Source organism: Bipolaris victoriae (genome assembly GCF_000527765.1).
Source record: "Bipolaris victoriae FI3 unplaced genomic scaffold scaffold_17, whole genome shotgun sequence".
NCBI lineage: Eukaryota > Fungi > Ascomycota > Dothideomycetes > Pleosporales > Pleosporaceae > Bipolaris > Bipolaris victoriae.
Window position 1 is genome coordinate 166,573 of NW_014575375.1, and position 18,653 is coordinate 185,225.

General features: G+C 47.1%; 5 protein-coding genes across 5 annotated transcripts; 4 read left to right on the forward strand and 1 right to left on the reverse strand.

The window, feature by feature from the left end:
* Window positions 1–143: 143 nt before the first annotated feature.
* On the forward strand, window positions 144–1,264 carry COCVIDRAFT_35187 (hypothetical protein; the record flags this gene model as incomplete). The annotated part of the gene is made up of 3 exons (XM_014704176.1): window positions 144–165; window positions 213–890; window positions 942–1,264. 3 exons carry the CDS (start codon window positions 144–146, stop codon window positions 1,262–1,264), a joined length of 1,023 nt encoding a protein of 340 aa, XP_014559662.1.
* Window positions 1,265–2,204: 940 nt separating this feature from the next.
* On the forward strand, window positions 2,205–2,411 carry COCVIDRAFT_91467 (hypothetical protein; the record flags this gene model as incomplete). Its single annotated transcript, XM_014704177.1, has 1 exon — window positions 2,205–2,411. A coding segment is annotated over one exon (207 nt), but the record flags the coding sequence as incomplete, so codon positions are not given.
* A 153-nt stretch (window positions 2,412–2,564) lies between these two features.
* Window positions 2,565–4,315, forward strand: COCVIDRAFT_35188 (hypothetical protein; the record flags this gene model as incomplete). Its single annotated transcript, XM_014704178.1, has 3 exons — window positions 2,565–2,757; window positions 2,812–2,974; window positions 3,025–4,315. The coding sequence occupies 3 exons, from the start codon at window positions 2,565–2,567 to the stop codon at window positions 4,313–4,315; spliced, it is 1,647 nt and encodes a 548-aa protein (XP_014559664.1).
* A 6,568-nt stretch (window positions 4,316–10,883) lies between these two features.
* COCVIDRAFT_91179 (hypothetical protein) lies at window positions 10,884–14,270 on the reverse strand (the record flags this gene model as incomplete). Its single annotated transcript, XM_014704179.1, has 5 exons — window positions 10,884–12,148; window positions 12,221–12,225; window positions 12,400–13,162; window positions 13,217–13,382; window positions 13,539–14,270. 5 exons carry the CDS (start codon window positions 14,268–14,270, stop codon window positions 10,884–10,886), a joined length of 2,931 nt encoding a protein of 976 aa, XP_014559665.1.
* Window positions 14,271–15,976: 1,706 nt separating this feature from the next.
* On the forward strand, window positions 15,977–17,743 carry COCVIDRAFT_13488 (hypothetical protein; the record flags this gene model as incomplete). Its single annotated transcript, XM_014704100.1, has 1 exon — window positions 15,977–17,743. One exon carries the CDS (start codon window positions 15,977–15,979, stop codon window positions 17,741–17,743), a length of 1,767 nt encoding a protein of 588 aa, XP_014559586.1.
* Between the last annotated feature and the right edge of the window lie 910 nt (window positions 17,744–18,653).

The following is an 18,653-nucleotide window of genomic DNA, read 5'->3' on the forward strand; positions in this document are numbered from 1 at the left end:
CACCAGGCCGTCACCGTCACGGCGGGGCAGCGTTGAGGCGCGTTCCTGCAGCCGCACACGCGCGCTAACCCGTCTTCATCGACACCGACACGTCGAGCTTCTTGTCACCCGCCTCTCCTTCTATACAGCAATCATCTATCATTATGCTTATTGGAGTGTGTGGAGGCAAGAATCTCGCGAGACTCGCCGGCCAGTTGCTGACAAGGCAGCAGGAATCTGCGCGGGCAAGTCCGAGATAGCTTCGTGCCTCATCGACGAGTACAACTTCACCCGCCTACGCCTGGCAGGTCCTTCTGCAAAGCCCGACAATGACCAGTCCGCCTCGACGCAGCCTGTTGTAGATGCTCAGTACACGTTCCAGGATGTCGACTCGCTGCTCGACTTTGTTACGCTAAGGTGGAGGGAACGATGGGTCACAACCGACATATGGGATGCCTCTGTCGTCGACGCCCTGCTGAAGAGGCCTTTCTTTTTACTTGTCAGTGTCGATGCTCCCGTCAAAGTGCGGTGGCAGCGGTACCATGATCGGTGCACAGCAAATAACACTACTCCGCCATCCATCCTCGACTTTGTCGCCCAGAACGATGATCATCAGTTTGCTCCAAACACAGGCCTGAGTGGGCTGTCCTACCGAGCACAGCTCAATCTGCTCAATAGTACCACATCGATAGACTCTCTGCGCGCTGCCATACGCGCCCTCGACCTCACCGATGAAGCCCGCCTGCGTCCAAGTTGGGACCAATACTTCATGCAGCTGGCCGACCTGGCAGCACTGCGGAGCAACTGCATGAAAAGGAGAGTCGGTTGCTGCATAGTTCGAGAGAAGCGTGTGATAAGCACTGGATACAATGGTACGCCACGTGGCATGACCAACTGCAACGAGGGCGGATGTATGTGTGCAACTGACGGACCTTTTGGCTTTATGTGCTGACCACCTCTAGGCCCTCGTTGCAACAATGCTGCAAAAGGAGGCTCTGGTCTCTCCACGTGCCTCTGTCTTCACGCTGAAGAGAATGCCCTGCTCGAAGCAGGCCGTGACCGTATCGGCGGCAGCGCTATCCTCTACTGCAATACATGTCCCTGTCTGACATGCAGCGTCAAGATCACCCAGGTCGGTATAACTGAGGTCGTATACAATCAAGGCTACTTGGTCGACGATCAGACGGCCAAGATATTCGCCGAGAGTGGTGTCAAGCTGCGGCAATTTTCTCCGCCCACTGGTGGCTTGGTTGATTTGCGAATAGGGTTTGCTGGCAAAAGATAAGAAAGCGTATGTTCGCATGGATACTCGTTAGTTATGACTGCATCTGGTGGGCTATGACGCCATAGTGAGCCTGTCATGTTACTAGAGGTTGGATGTGTCGACATTAGAGTGCACGTGAGACGAGGTCGCCTGATAGACGGATGGCGTATTGGGTGCGGACATTCTTGGGGGGATGACAATATCACGGCGGTGCTCGGGAAGGTTGTTCTAAACGATATAGAAAGGTTTTGTCATTCCCAGAAGGATGGAAAGTTGTCTGAGATGGCATGGTATTGATCAGCGTCTTTACAAGTCTGGCCGAACAGCGACCGAGGGCGGGCTGTAGGTGTACGTAGACCGTAGTGGCACGGAAACCTACGGCAGCCGTTGCGCCACATGTCGCCTACCACATACGGGCATCCGTTGTGGCGCCCAATTGAGAACCTTGGTGCATCTGCCATCATCTTATCATCGCACCGCTCGACTTGCGTAAATACACCTCGGTCTCGGCAAAAATGGTCAGATCGGCAGCATTGCTGTAGTCTGTTATGCAGTCCCGTAACTTCAGTACAAATTCACTTTACATACTACCATTCGATTACTCGATATGTAGTAGTGCTTACTGCCACCGGCCCTTTTGTTCCCCATCAACCTATTGAGCCAGGATTTTGATCATCCGCCGGGGCCTCCATGTCAAAGCAAAACATGTTTCTACGGGAGTCAGCAAACCTTGTCTAAAATGATGAGCAGACCCACAATTTGCCCCATCTCGTATGCACTTACGATCTTGCGTTTAGCAAACAGCTTTACAAGCGGGACTACGCATGACTTCCTGTTGTGCTATCTACCTGTTCTAACAGGTGGGCTGTCTATGGTGTCGCACGCCGGTGAACAAGCTTGACCAAGCATCGACAAGCATTTCCCTCCGAGGCTCATCGCTCCACTTAGTCTGGGCACCAGAACTATTCCCGCACACCTTGCATGGATATCCTCCAATCACAATCTCCACCTTTACGGCTCCATCACACGTTTCAGGAAGGTCCGCAAGCTTTGTTTTATTGGCGACTGCATGATGCTATGTGATTGCTTATTCACTCTCAACCTCTGCCCGATGGCACGGCCTACGCGGCCTGCACGGCTGACATACTTGACGGTTTATCACGCTTGAATTCCCATGCAGAATATGTCTCCTTCTATTCTGGGATAAGTGCCGGGGTGCTTGTCCAGCCGTCATGTCTTGTACTCGGTGCTCAAATACCGCTGTTTGCCTCGATTCACAACCTCCTGCTTTGGTAGCGACCGCTCGTCAGTCAATCTCAACATGAAGCTCCTTTCGGTCTTCGGCTCTTTTCTCTGCGCTTCAGCAGCTCTCGCTGCAAACGGCCCTCGCTTTATCAGGCCTAACAGAGTCTATCGCTCCAGTCCAGTCATTGAGAAGCGTGTCCCTGGCCAGGACTTTGAGAACCCAGAGATCAACAAGAGAGCTCATACCTTTCTCAACTCCAAAACCAAACGTGAGTACTGATGTATATGTCCTGTGTAAATACGTTTGTACTCATCTCCTTTAGCTTTTGCTGTCGACGGCAAGCATGTCCCCTTGGTCGATTTCGACTTAGGTGAGAGTTATGCCGGCTTGCTACCCATCTCCAACAATGCAAATGAAACGCGCAAGCTTTTTTTCTGGTTCTTTCCATCTACCCTGGCCAAGACACCGGAGGAAATCGTCATCTGGCAAGTCAATTCAAGGCCTTCTCCCATGTCTTAGTCTAACGTTTACGCAGGCTTAATGGTGGCCCTGGATGTAGTTCACTCTCTGGTTTGCTCACAGAGAACGGCCCGTTCCTGTGGGAGGACGGCACTCTTGGCCCAACTCAAAATCCTTATTCATGGCACAACCTCACAAATATGCTTTGGATTGAGCAGCCTGTTGGTGTCGGCTATTCGGAAGGCGAGCCCAATATCAGCAACGAATACGAACTCAGCGACCAATTCCGCGGTTTTTACAAGAACTTTGTCGATCTCTTTGGTGTCTGGAATTGGAAGACATATGTGACCGGAGAGTCGTATGCTGGTTATTACGTTCCTTACATTGCTGACAGCTTCATCCGTGCCAACGACAAGAAGTACTTCAATCTCGGTGGCATCGCAATCAATGACCCCATCCTTGGTACTGATGCTGTCCAGCAGCAGGTCGTCATCCGGCCCTATGTCGAATTCTGGCAAAATGTCTTCTACTTGAACCAAACTTTCTTGGAAAGAGCCCGAAAGCGCGACCAGGAATGCGGTTACACACAGTATTATGAAAAATACTTCAAGTTTCCTCCGCCAAAGGGGCCCTTCCCGACTCTCCCTAATCCATACGACAGTACAGGTGATGTCCCAATTTGCGACCAGTTCGATAACTACGCCCTGGCGATTTCCGCGGTAAATCCTTGCTTCAACATCTACCACATCACCGAAACCTGCCCGTTCAAGTCCACGCCGCTCGGTGGAACCAACCAAGGAGATTATGTCGCACCAGGCACCGAAGTCTACTTTGACCGCGCAGACGTCAAGAAGGCCCTTCATGCCAACCCTGACAGCAAATGGATGTTGTGTACAGATAAGAACGTCTTCGCCGGCGCTGGTGTAAACAACTCAGACACATCCATCCCACCCGCCAACAGCGGCGTCCTCAAAAACGTTGTGGAAAAAACAAACAACGTGCTTATCGGCTCTGGAGACCTCGACATGCTTCTCAGCACGAACGGTACCCTCCTAGCCCTCCAAAACATGACCTGGAACGGCGCACAGGGTCTCTCTAGATACCCCTCCGAAAACCTCTACGTGCCTTACCATCCCGAATTCAACGCCGGTGCGCTCGCTGGCGCCGGATATCAAGGCACCTGGGTCAAAGAGCGTGGTCTGACTTTCTACACTGCGCGTCTTGCGGGTCACGAGTTGCCCGGCTACACGCCTGGCGTCGGATACCGCATGTTGGAAATTCTGCTCGGTCGCATCCCCGATTTTAGCAGCACACGCGACTTCACCACCCAGACGGGTAATTTTACTGGTACCACTGATCTCTTTTAGTAGATGGGTTTAACAAATCGCATCAGCTATTTTCGTAGATGATTGAGATGCTTTATTGTAAATACAATTCTTGATTCGGAATTACCTGGTGGCTTGCGGATATGTTCAGATCGATCCACCTTTTGCTATGCGTATACTATTACACTTGCATTCTTGGCATCCTTGCTGAGATCCCCATCTGATGTCCACCTGTTCCACCATCACCGACTTGGCAATCTGTCACTAGCCCAGCTTACTATGTAGTGCTACCCCTCTTTTCCCTTTCTGTCTCTCCATACCCGGCGACCCGGCGACCCCGCTTAACTAGAGAGAAAAAGATCCACACCAGAAGCCCCTCCTTCCCGCGCTCTGCCTTGGGTTTTGTGCCACGAATATGTATACGTAATAAAATCATTTGGGAATAGGACCACCACTCGAATCACTAAGATCCCGGTTCACCATCTTCAGTAGTGTATTGAATAATGCGTCGATTATTACTTCTGCGTGACTCCGGTTTGGAGATACAACTAGCCGAGCATCCGGAACTTCGTACTATTTCAGTGACTTGTAGTTCTAGGATACGGGGATACGGAGGACAAAGCGAGGGCACGCTTAGTTATCTATCACGAAAGATAAGCATCCCTCCTATCACTACGTTTCAATTTGAATCTCCTTCACAACCAACGTTGATATCCGACCCCGCTGATCGCTCGTATTGTGTGTCCGGTTCAATTCGGAGATGGCGGTATCGCTACCCATAACGAAGCACGGTCGTGTGAAGATATTTTTTTCCAAAAATAGCGTTTCTAATAGTTCTAGCAAGCGAAATGATACCATAACGCACTGTGTTGGAACAGCAAACCCTCTCCAGTCACAAGCATATGCGCGACCTCGAAACTTCCCGGCCTAGTTAAATGTAGTAGTTGGAAAAGCAATCAGCTCTACAAGATTTACGATTCCGATGTCGGGGTGTGTGGCATAGTGGGAGCCTCTCCATTTACAACTCTATCCATATAACTTCGTATCAAGCCTCAGCACCTAAGGTTTACGGAGTAATCATTATATGGACGAAACTTACACATCGCAGGCCTATGGTTGTTTTGGTATTGTGATAGACGCGAAATGCATTCCTATCTTGACTGTCTGACTCGAACATAGTCTAATATAGGCGTAAATGCGGCTTTCCTGTACCTAGCATTTGGCTAAATATCTGCGTTTTACCGTATTTACCCACCTATTGGAGATCTTATCCGATAAAGCCATGGTTTAAGGGGGCACTAAATGCCGCTATGACATGTTTGAATTTGGCTATCATCGGTGCAGTTATTGATCTTGACATTCCATTAACTCACTTCCATTCCTTATTTTACTTTTTCACCAGTCTTTGCAAGGTTTGTGCCTACTTTAACTAGCACTACGAGTATGCACCAGGCACCTTGTCTTTGTGATTTACACACTAATGTTTATTTCTACGTGCTAGAACGCAAGCTTTAGCAGGACATCACGGTCAGCGCGTGGGCATTGCTCAAGATCTAATACACTGCGTATCGGAGATTGAAAAAGTTATCAGGCTGATTATGTAGTTGATAGAGTAAGGTGGATGCTAGAGAAATGCCGTAGTTCCAGATAAGAGTCAGGGAGTAGAAAGTTCTAGCATGTTACACCGAACCAGCTCCCCACGGCTATTCCTCTGCAGACCCAACTAGTAATGGAGTATCGTGACACGGCGTCTATAGGGCCGAGTTGTGACGCTGATCAAACAAGTAAAAGATTATGGCTTTGCGCATCACGAAAATCGCCGACTGCACTGTGAAGCTATAGCTAGTCTACAAAAGCTAGAGTTATAAAAGGTTATGATCACTCCATACCTATATATGTACCATGGTACACTGTCTACCTCGCTTCTCTGGCAAAGTTACCTCTGACTATCATATCAGAATGCTACTTTCCACACCCGTTATCTCCCTCCTTTCCTCTCTCGCAAAAGCCCTGCCCGAACCTCGCGGCAAAAAAGTCGGCTGTCTCTCGCCAAACGGATGTAGAGGCGTAAGTCTCAATAACGATTGCGCCAGATCCCACTCTAATCCCGAAGTAGATATGCCTTCCCGATGGAAAATGCGGAGTCACCAATGGCGCACTTTTATATCACTTCCCTTGTGGTCATGGCGGAGTGCGTACACATTGACATATCATCATTCTAAGCATTACTAACTTAGCCAAATAGTGTAGTGACTATCCAGAGCAAATAGGCCAGGTTTATTGGGTCTATGGAGATGCGCCTACACAGTGTCAAGCGGGTTAGAGGGTAGAGCTAGGATTGAAAATTGTGGGAGAGATATCATGATGGGGTATGCAAGGGGTGCAGTATGAGAAGGCCCAGAAAGGGATGGAGGGAGAAATAATGACAATATATACAACACGAATTTGTAGGTCTGAAAGGTATTCGTACTTGGATAATGTTCTGCTTTGACGTTGCTACATCATGCGCCTTCATACGTAGATTAAGTAAAGCGCGGAGTAATAGGGTGTTTTGTATCTATGTATTTACATTGGAGGCCGAAATTTCGATTCCTCGTCAACCTTAGCAGCGTTCCTATGTTGCATGCGGTTGAGAGCCTATGTGTTTACGCATTTTGCGACTACGTTTAGCGGTTTGAAACATAGATATAGACTCCAGTTTGAAAAAGCTCTCTAACTTCAACTATTTTTAGTATATACGCATTATCAAGGGCAAAGCGGAGCTCGATGACATGAGCGATAGTATACTATATTCAGCCCTCTTGAGTGCTGACATGCCCAATGTCTTCTCCTCTCTGGTGACAACGCATGTCCATTTTCTAGCTAGCAATCCAGAGGTTTAATAAGCGCCCAGAAACAAAAACCCTTTTTGGTAGGTTCTACTACATCCAAAGATCACTTGCAGACTCAGCCTGTTGCACAACGGTCACGTGACGCTAAATCATCACAAACAGATAAGTCGCTAACCAAAGAAAACAGCCCAAAAACGTGATTGCAAAATGCAGGGACTAATTAGACCCTACTTGTGACGTACGAAATGATTCGCACCCATACGGAAGCAAGTCTGCAAGGATGGCGGGTTCAGCTCAGGCCCAAATGAAACGTTTGGTCATCTAAACCACCAGTCAAGTTTCCTCGCCATGCGAAGTTGCGTCTTCAGGGGAGATATCCCGTATAGGACCCTTGAATGCGTGATGCACCTGCTACAGATGTCAGCACTGGGAGGCTAATTGGTTGATAAGACGGATCTCACGACTACGATACAGCACTTGCATTCTTAACATATTCGCTACGAGTCCCGCCCGCTGCCTACCTCTTTCAACAAATACCAAAGTACCCGCATTACCAACTCGGCAATTTGCGGCCAAGCAGGGCTCTAGCTTTCCACTAGCCCAGCCCTACCAGCCCTACCCCACTTTTTCCCTTGCCGACTCCACCTCCGGCGATCCCGCCTGACAAAAAAGACATCGAACAAAACCACGATATTTCGCTTTTTTATCAACAAAAAATAACAGGTCATATACCATGTAGTTTGCCTGTCTTCCATCAATCGGGTCAACAAGATCCTGTTCGACATCTTCAGTAGTATAGTGGTCAGTATTTCCGCTTGTCAAGCAATTGACAGATCGCGGGAGACCGGGGTTCAATTCCCCGCTGGAGAGCTTCCTTTTTTGTCCTCTTTTTGTCCTTTTTTTGGTTGCCTAGTATGATGAAGTTTCGCTGCTATAGGCACATTCTCTAAATTTGACGTCTCTCTGTCATCAAGCGAGAATTCTTTTTCTTACTTAGTTAGTTATGGAGAGGAAGAGGTATCTTGATTAACCTCCGTATCTAAGTCACGAGATGTACGTTGTCGCGCTATCAGGTCCTAGCCACAAGCCCATCTGGACACAAAGGATTTAGACTTCACCCCGAAGGCTCGACACAGCATCATTAAGGTTACATATGTAGAACAGGTGCTGTGGGATTGGGCTAAGGATGTGAATAAGATATATCTCGCCCGGATGCTACGTACTCCATTACCCACTTGTCATTGTAATGTGTATGTACTACCTCGACGGGTTACAGTGCACAGCGTGTTGGCCGATTTGCCGCAACCTCAAATGAATGCAGTAACATCGCCGTACGGAACATGACTGGCCGCCCAGCCGTCAACGCAGGGCAGGCCGTTCAGCAGGTACACACATGTGGGCATTCAATGTGTTATTTTTGCTAGTCTTGTTACTTCCGCTGTCTCCGTTTTGCTAGTTTATCGCTATTGCTACTCATCCCCTAGTGTCAACTTGGTCCCAGATATTTCTAGGTGAAAGTAGTCCACTTCTGGTGTTGGGTTTAGCAGTGCACGGGCCATTTTAAGAACACTTTCATAGCCGAATGTACGATTATAGTATATATAGGATGCAACCAGATTGTATTTGATAGAGAGCTAATCTGAAAGCTATGTAGCTATCTATATAGGCAGCTAGGTGGGTTAGGGGTAGAGCGTATAGTCTCCTAAGTAACTATCAGGTAGAGCACGCCGAAGAGTTAGGAGCCCCATGGTCATAGACGAGAACAAGTGCGGCAAAGGGCTCTTGCCTTTCACATATTGTACGTCTGTTAAATAATCAAAATAGTTTTGAGGCGATTAGATTAAGAATGAATTTTACATTACCTAACCCGGGCAGGGACCGCACCAGGAACACCGCTGCTACAAGCGGTTGCAGTAAAAATCTCCACCACGAGGGTATTTGTCCAAGCAAGTCTGGCCACAGTCCTCACAATCAGTCCCAATTTCAGGCGAACCTCCCACGAAATTAAGCATGGTGGTAAACATAGTAATAAGTACGAAAGTTTTCATTTTCATAAGGTATAGTAGTGAATTTAGAGAGTCAATGTCTCTAAGGTAGTATAAAGATGTTGCAGTCCTTAGGATTGATAGTACTATGAATAAAAGGAGCATAAGTTCACATTGTTATATATGATTCTAATTTGAATGTTATGTAATAGAGATTGTAATCATTCACCGCTATCTTTCTGCACTGTCAACGCGTAACACATACATGAGATAAAGTTCTATACAAACTGCACTAGGGATAACACTCGGTACAGTGGCTAACCTCTTCTAGCTTTATAGTATAGCCAGATGGGAATGCTCAAGATATGTTTACTATGAAGAGATATTCTTGCATGGTACTCTGGAGGAGTTGTAAGACAATCTCTAGGGTACATTGAAATTCAATTCAAATGGCCGATGCCGTGCTTATAATAACGTAATATTGAGGATCCTAGTGCTTATAATATCGTATGATGGAAAATAAAATCAAAATAGAGTTTAAGTAGTCTGTAAATAGACTTCAGCAAAGTATGAAGTTGTAATGGCTGAGCGACTGCCGCGGCTAAGCCACTGCCACGGCCTACATCCGAGTAGGATCTAAACTAGAGTACGACTAGATTAGTAGGAAACTACAGATGGAAAAAATCTAACCTCTATGATAGCTTATTCTATAGATTTCTAGCACCCTTTTATGTATAGTATGATAAGAGTAATTATAAAATCAATCTATTCCTATACCATAACTACTTATAGGTCTATTATAGGAATTCTAATGTACTATTTTTGATAGCTAGCTCTAGTTGTATAGAAAGACAGTATAGAGAAAATGTATCACTAAAAGTTGTGGTTCTTAAACTATATATTATCACTAACTAAAACTTAGAGCTATTGCTAATATAAGTAATTATTATAGCCTAAGCGCTGTTTAGATTACTTCTTAATGGAACCTTAATACATTCTCTACGTACTACCTAAATAGCGTTTAGATAATAGCTATAGAACTAGAAGCTATCTTATATACTTTGACTTTACTAGTCTAATAGTTACTTAGATGACTAGCTTATATATAGATAGCTATATAGCTTAAGATCTTAGCTCTCTATGAAATACAACCTCTTATATACCTTGTGATTGCTCCCTAGAGCGCAGCCCCTTACAGTACTACTTTAAAAGCTAAGAAGCTCTAGGTTTACCTAAATAGCTACGCCCTCGTTCGCATGGCCTTTCGGTACCGCTGCTGCTATTAAAGCTGCGGGTGGTGCTTAATTCTTTTAATAGGGGTGGAATGTTTGAATCAAGAGCACTCGCGCTCCTGAAGATGGAAAGTAGAAAGATTCGAAGGAGATCGCGGAGTTACATCGAATATTAGATGGGATGATTAGATTGCATGGAAGAGAAAGGATGACAATAGGAGATGATTTGCAATTCGGGGTTGAGTATATCTGGGGGATTGAATCTCAATACCGTTTGCGCGGAATCTATGACATTCGTGCTATCAGGTTAACAATCTAGATATGAGTTTCCTTGGACGTTCGACATTATATGGTGTTGCATTTGATGCTGTGATTCAATGACATTATATACGAGAGAAACGAGTTTAAGACAAGAGCAAAATGATATCAAGATGAAAAGAAAGGACAAGGCTACCAGCAATGAATAGAACACGCACTACAGGACGTCGAAACCGAATAAACAAGCACTCCGACAATACTTCAAACAAAACCAAGCCACACTTCATAACCTCCCATTAAGCCATCAAGAAACCCAAATTAACACCCCGGTCCGCAGACCACCCTGACCAGCCGCCTGCACAGCACAAACATAACAAGGCCCACCCGCCCTCCGTATAACCGCATTCTTCCCCCTCTCCGAACACCAAGCTCTCGCCAACAACTCTGCTCCCTTTCCCGTAGCATTGATTACCATGACATCGATATCCTCGGTATCCTCAGCCGTATGATCCCTCAGCTGCTCGATCGTCCAAATGTTCTTCTCACTATATCTATGTAGCTCCCTTAGATGAATTTCATGGGCGCCCTTTGGACCAGGACGACAGGGCGGAGGTGTCACGAAGACGGGGTTGGTGAAGAGTTTGTAAGTTTGTAGGTCCGGGCTGTCGTCTCGCTTGAAGACGAGTTGCGCAAGGTACATGACTTTTTCTTCGTCGTCGATGGAGCCAATGCCTATGTTGTTGCGCTTAAGCTGTATGGTCTTCAATTCGCAAGTGCTGACTTGCTTGACGGGGGGCTCAGGGACGATCCAGTTGCTTGCGTTGCGCATGTCGGCCATCCAGGGCTCGATTTCTTCGCCTTCTTTCGGCTGTGTGTCGTCGTAGCCGCGGCCGGAGCTGCTAATTATGATTGGCGCACTGGGGTCTCGGGATATGTGTTTTACGAGACTGAGGTTCCGCGCTTTTAGTCGGATGTGGTGAGGTTTGTCTGCGTCTGCAGGGGCTGGGGACAGGAATTCTACGGGTGGACAAGGCCCAATCCACCCGCAGAGAGAGATAAGGCCTGGGAGACAGCCCAGAACTCGACCGAGTACTGTGCGGACTCTCCAGTATGATTTCTTTGGGAGGGAGAGACCGCAGTCGAAGAAGGCGGCTATACCAGTCTTTTCCTTGATGGATGGTGTGCACAGGATCAATGCGGTCATGATCTTGAATGCAAACCATTGACCCGGAAGTATCATGCCAAAAAGCCAGTCGTGCAAGTCTGCAGGAAGGGTTTGCCCCCCTCGCAAGTCACTGTATGCTTCTTCTGCGTAGTTCCTTACCTCGTTGATCCATGGCCACTTCATCTTCTCGGCAAACAACAGCAGTCCTTCGACCTGTTGCTCATGGCAGCGCGAGTGCATTTCAACCCCCTTCATCAACGTGTCGTAGTCTTGTTCAACATATGCTTTTCGCAGCCCTTCGTGCTTCTTCAAGTCTTTCTCTTCGTCGATTCTCCTGAGCTCAGCTTCTTGTTGGGCTTTTGCGTTGGTTAGACCAGTTCGCATGGCGGCGGAGACATCGTTGCCTGCGAGCTCAATGGCACGCTCAAAGGCTTGGATGCCTCGTTTCGTGAGACCACATTTCGTATATGCAGAACCAAGTCTGGACCAGGCTTTTGCATATTTCGGGTCGATTCTTGTGGCGACGTATGCATCTTCCATGGCGTCTTCGAAGTTCCCCAGAGAATATGAGGCAGCCGATCTATTGCAACGATACGTAGCATCCTTCAGGTCGATCTTCAGCGCTTCTGTGTAAAACTCAAAGGCCTTTTGGAACATATTCTTTGCTAGAGCCTCATTGCCTTTTTTCTTGAGATCTTCGGCTTTGGTTTTCTCTGTTGCGTTCTCTACACCCTTCAGGTCTGCTAATCTGAATCTTGGTTCTCCGAGCACTATTTCTACATTTCTGAGCCAGAGGTCGCTCACGATTAGGGATGCAAGAACTCGAGGGGTGAACCCTGAAGTCCAACCACCATCCGTCTTACTCTCTAGTCGCCGCGCAAGCTCCTTGGCTAGGATGACTTGCCAGAGTAAATTCCAGATACCGCCACCGTTCTTCTTTGGATTGTTCCATTCGAGGCAGATGCTTGATGTGCCAAGGAAATTCACAAAAATGTCGGAGCGATTAAGCATGCTGTATAAATCAGACAACTGGCTGCTCGACTGGAACGCATACGAGGGATCGTAGTACGTAATGCCCATGTCTCCAGTAAACTCTCTCATATCCATAAGATCTATTTCACGATTCCACCCGAGTTTACCAGCGCCTTTCTGGAGTTCGTCGATACGGCGTAGCAGCTTTTTAGCAGTAATGTTTCCTGGATCAGAGGTGTTGGTGAACACGGTGGACTCGCGAGGGTAGTTGGTATCTTCGTAGTCCCATGCATCAAGCGCGAATCCTTTGACTGTGACAGTTCCTGGGTTGACGTTTTCGTATTCCGAGTTGCTTTCGACGCTGAACAAAACATTGTCGTCTTCAGTGCCCAAGTCATAATCTTTTTCCTTTCGTTTGGCGTGGAACCTCTTTCTCTTGTATAGCTCTGTTGTTGGTTAAATTAATGTAATTTAATGTTGAGCAGTACTCAGAGACTTACCAAAGCATGCATGTATTGGCTCTACATAACCGTCTTCATTTCGCGACCACCAGCGATCCTCTCCTTGCCCCTCGTAATAAACATACGCCGATACCTTGGAAGAATAACTTTGCGGATCGTGAATACTAATGGATAGGGCACCTTTCTGTTTTGCCGAGCAATATAACTCAATTTGTTCCAGTCTTTTCTCTAGCACAGTCATTTCCGGATCGACAGTTGTCTGCGCGTCGTCACCAGCTTCTGCAGATTCATTTTCGATGTTTCCGACTCGATCAAGGTCCTCCCAGATGTCCTCGTCTGCTTCTCTCAGTCCTTCTATTACAGTGCTTCTCTCAGTGAGTAACTCTGATCTCACGGTGCTGGCACCCAAAGCCTCTAGCCTGGCCGATGCAACGTCAGACAGCACTTCATGGTCTTCTGATGTCGCTTCCTGCAATAGCTGAAGTTCTTCAACAGCAGCACTATTCTCCACATCTATCTTCAACGCCTCCGCAACCTGAAGCCGTGATCCCGGAAACAAGCTCTCCAGATTATCGTTGAACCCCTTGATCTCCATGATCATAGTCTGAAACTTGCGTCTATCATGAATAGCCCACAACGCCTTCTTCATCAACTTTGTGTCTTTCTGTCTATCCCTTGCAGCCCTTCGCAGATTCTCATACGGCCTCCTGAATACTGCACCCAAGATCCCAGGCCCAACCCCGACATCGATACTAGCATTTTGCGTCTGGCCCTCCGACGGCCGGAGCCCGTATTTACTCTGCAGACGCTCTGAGTTATCGAAAATGTGCTGGATACACCCAAGGAGTCGCATCACTGTCTCATTCACATGGCTCTGCTGGAGTCGCGTATCAGGTTGCGTTGTCGAATTCTCTCCATCCAGGCCTATCGTGTCGCCCCATGTCACCAGACGGATTCGCTCCACTTCGAGCTTCACACGGAGAAGCTCGTAGTCTATACCATAGCTGCGTCCGGAGTCGACAACCTCGAACACCTCTACGCATGTCTTCCAAAGGGCAACGACACCCAGAGCCAGGCCTGCGGCTTCGGTCATGATTTGTATGAGGGTTGGGGAAAATGTTTCATTGCATGTATTCGCGCGTTTTGTAGGAGCTATGTTGTAGCCTGACCCCGCTCGTATTCCTCGCGTTGGCGAACCGGTCAGACACAGCCACTCTGTGCCGTCTTGAAGCTCAGCCTCGCAGAGCGCCTCAACACACCACCAACGTCCATCCCTGCAGGCCGAGAACGGTGTACCTCCTCGCCCTAGAGCGCTACCACAGTGTATTGTTTGATGACATAGTCAAGTCACGACCTATGTAACCTCGGAGAGTAGATATACGATGACATAAGCCAATTAGTGTCCATAACCAAGCGGTGCGATGCTGCTTCAAAGCGCCACCGATATCCTGAAGAACATAAAATACAAGGGAGTGAAATATCAGCTACTGTTACAAGGCTATGCGCCCAAAACCGAAATTTAATGCAGCACAATTAACAGATACCCGTAACCCAGAACGTAAAGTCTAACGGATATCACGGCAGGCACCACAGTAATATAGTGGTCAGCTTTTCTGCTTGCCAAGTACTTGACGACTCCTGGGAGACTGGGTTCGATTACCCGATGGAGAATTAATTTTTGTGTTTTGGTTGTAGTCTGAATTCTTCACTCGTGGTGGGGCAGTGGACTGGTCTGATTGCAATTTTAGCTGCATATTACAATCGTTTCCGGACGGGTTTTTGAGCAAGAAGAAACGCGATTTGACTGGCTCTAAGAAACTCAACACCAACTGGCCTTACTCGTGCCCAGGTGTGAGAAATTCTTGTGTTCAGATATCGCTTGATCACGTGACGAACACCAAGATCGCCGCCAACCAGACCAGCCAGGAAACCAGCCAAAAAACGAGCCAAAAAAACGAGCCAAAACGAGCCAAAACGACCAAACCAGCCAAACCAACGAGGTCGTTCAGGTCAGCCATGTCAGCCACGTTAGCCAAGTTATCCAGACCAGGTAGGGTAGCTAGTGTCAGTATTTAACGGACTAGCTGGTTGTGCTAAAATGGAGCTGAAGCTGTACCCCTCTTCAGCACCGCTAGCTGAGCTGTCAAATACTCGTCTTACATATGATATTTCGGTTCGACTAATATAGCTACTAGGAAGAACCTAGACAACGACACCATGAGCTCCATGCTTCAGGCCACCTGACTGATAAACAGCGACTGGACTCCAACCATCTAGGTAAAAAGTAGACATATTTTTGTTTTAAAGTTGCCTTATTCTTCATTTTGCTTGTGATACTCAACTACCTGTATCCAACTCTAATATATCTGATAACTAGTTTCTAGTCTGTTAGTAGCTTACGTTCGTTGTGATATACTCAGCCTCAGCTACGTGGTGGCAACTGGCCTCAGCTGAATGATATGCAATGGGCATCATCTGAGTGATAGCCTTAGCGCAGCTGCGCAGTATATCTGAATTTATATTATCAAGATTAGTATTCATATAACGTTTAACGCTTAAGCCGCACTAATTGCTTCTGTAGCCTTGCATCGGTTTCCTGAGTGGATCAGTAGTAGATGCTGCTAAAAAGATGTACCAAAAAGAAATCGAACTATTTGAACTTGATTACGTTATGGCAGCGCAATGTATCTGATATAAACCAGATATCTGATAGTATGCCATTTCCTTGCTTTCAGAACTCATCAAACTCATATCAATATTACTATTTTTTCTCAATTCGATATAACTATATTCAATTCGATGGCCGATACCTCTAGCAGGTTGCTACAGAATCATATCACACATGGTAGAAAAGAACCGAGTGCAACAAACTGCATTCTGCATGAAGACGACTCGGGGCGGTGCACGGTCAACAAAGAAGTTATCAAAAAAATCAGTCTCAATGATATCTCGGTCGGCTTGGCTGTCCTAGCAAATGTATCCATGTTTACGGTTTTGGTGGTGGCCGTCTTTGTGCCAATCCGTTTCTCCGGCTCAACAGGCAACCATGGATCACTCAGCACGGTGGAAAAGACAATATATGTTACGGTGTTGACAACTCTGGGAACTATGTGCAGAGCTTTTACATTATCTCGACTGCGACAGTTATGGTTAAGGATTTTCGATTTAGAGCTCAATCGCGGCTCGTCTCTTCTCCAAATTGACCCACGGTGGCGGACCGCTCTTGATATTGGAACCGTACAGGAGTGCCTGGGACAATGGCGGGTCTCTGCTTCATTTGCCATCTCGATCCTTACCGTTACTGCATTTGTCACCGGTCTGAGTTACAACCAAATCGAGGAAACGACAACTTTCTCATACTATCTACCAGAAGATTCTACATCAGGATGTATGGGTGTGGACGCTTCATCATTGAATGGAAGGTATTCGGACATGTTATGGCAACTTCCAAATGGTTCGGAATACAAAGTTTTCCCATACCTGGACTTCTGTCCTACCTCTCAAACAATGCTGCTGATGGGCGGTATAAACACAAAAGACCCACAGAATTATGGCTATGGAGACCTTGGGGTCGCGGTTCAGTCTGGGGCTCAAGGCGCCCCTGGCTCATTCTATGCACCATCGTTTCCCACTCCAGTTTCTGCTCTACGAATTGGACTCAACGACCTCATAATGCGACACGGAACCGCTTTGGTTAGTGTTCATGGGTGTTCACCCACACTTTTGCACAATCCTTTCTCATGTCGAACAACAGACGTAGAATTCGACCCAAGCACTTTGTCGATTGAGGTTGGAGACCAAAATTGCTCAGCCAACAGAACAGTGAATGATAACAAAAGTCCCAACGGCCATGCTTACAAGATCTGCCCCATTGGAGAGATTGGTGAGGCAACATTAGTGATGGCTCACATTGGTGTTGACGCCGTTTACGCTGCAAAAGCAATGGGCGACCTTGAACAGGTAAAGGCATGGAATACATCAGATGATGAAAAACTCAAGCTTTACGGCATCCGATGTGACATTCACGTATCAATTCAACTCCGAGAACTCACCCTAACGATGGCGGATGGCGCACGCAACACAGGTGCCTTGACACGTACCCTGAACGCAGGCAATGAGTGCTCCATTCCAGCACGATTTGGCCTGAACCAAATCAAGGCCACAGCAGCTATAGGAGCCTTTCATATACTATATGCTGGTTGGATGAAAGACTTACGAATGGTAGTCCTAAGTTCGAATTCAACAGAGCACAATATTCGCAGCAAACCCTATTCATTCAAAAATTCTCAATCGGCACTAGAAGATGTGCTGGGTCTTGCTTCAGCGCTCTCTTTGAGTCGTCTTACGTTGGATAGTCGCGCACCTTCTGTGGAAGTTAGAGGAAGTGCGATCGCACTCTACAATCGAGTTGGACCTGGGGAATATTGGGCCGTAATCTTTGCATTACCCCCACTTATCAATGTTGTTTTACTACTGTTTCTATGGCGATTGAGTCGATCAAAAACGCCAATCTCTAGTATAACTTCTAGTCTGAATAGTCTAGAACAGTTCGGCAAAATGGCTTGAGTAGACTTGTCCTTTTACTTAGTGATAGTATAAGGAGATAAATGTATAAAATCGGTAAGCCGCGTACCTTAACAAACATAACGTTACTTTTGTTTGTCATAGCGGTAGCTGAGACGGTCGGCGCGCGGCTACGTGATTGACTGAAGCGCAGAAAGCAGCTGCTAACTTGAACACCAAAATTCAGTAAAACTGCTTTAACAATAACTAGCTAATAGATACAGCTCGTAGAGATATATCTTTTCTCACTACTCTGCTGCATCCCAGATCGAAAATGGAGCTAGGTCGACATTAAAAAAAAGTCCTCATTTACGATTTCGACTTTGAAGCTACTTCCAACCACCACATCGTCTTTCAAGACTAGGATCTCATTGGTTCTTTCGGCGTAGAGCTTGCGGAGCACAGCATAGCTCTTGCGCGGAGTTTAGCTATCGAAAGCGCAGCATCGTTCGCAAGGCATGGAAAACGAGCGGCGTTTTATATGGCTTGGAATTGATTCGCGTTTGCCCTCACTGGTGGGCTGATCATTTTGGTTCCTATGCTCATACTGATTGTTGGGTATGCGACTACAAAGACATTGGCTGTAATTTTGAGCGATGCCCTTTTTGCGAAAATGAACTCTACGAATCTGCTCACAGCGACGCCAGCCTATGCCGCTGTTTTGGCCGCGTTGATTTCAGCCGGGGCACTAGCGGCAATTCCACATTAGGCGCTCCTTGACGCATTTTTTCTGGTTTTGTTCTGCTTTCGCGAATGCTTCAAAGGTCAGGCTGCCATCGTTTACCATGCTGTTTCCAGTTTGGCGACACTGACAGCGGCATGAGACTCGTCCTCCGTGGTTTTGTCAGCAATTGCTTACGGGAGATATTTCATCTAGTGAGCGCCCGCTACTTTCGCTACTTTCGCCATGGAA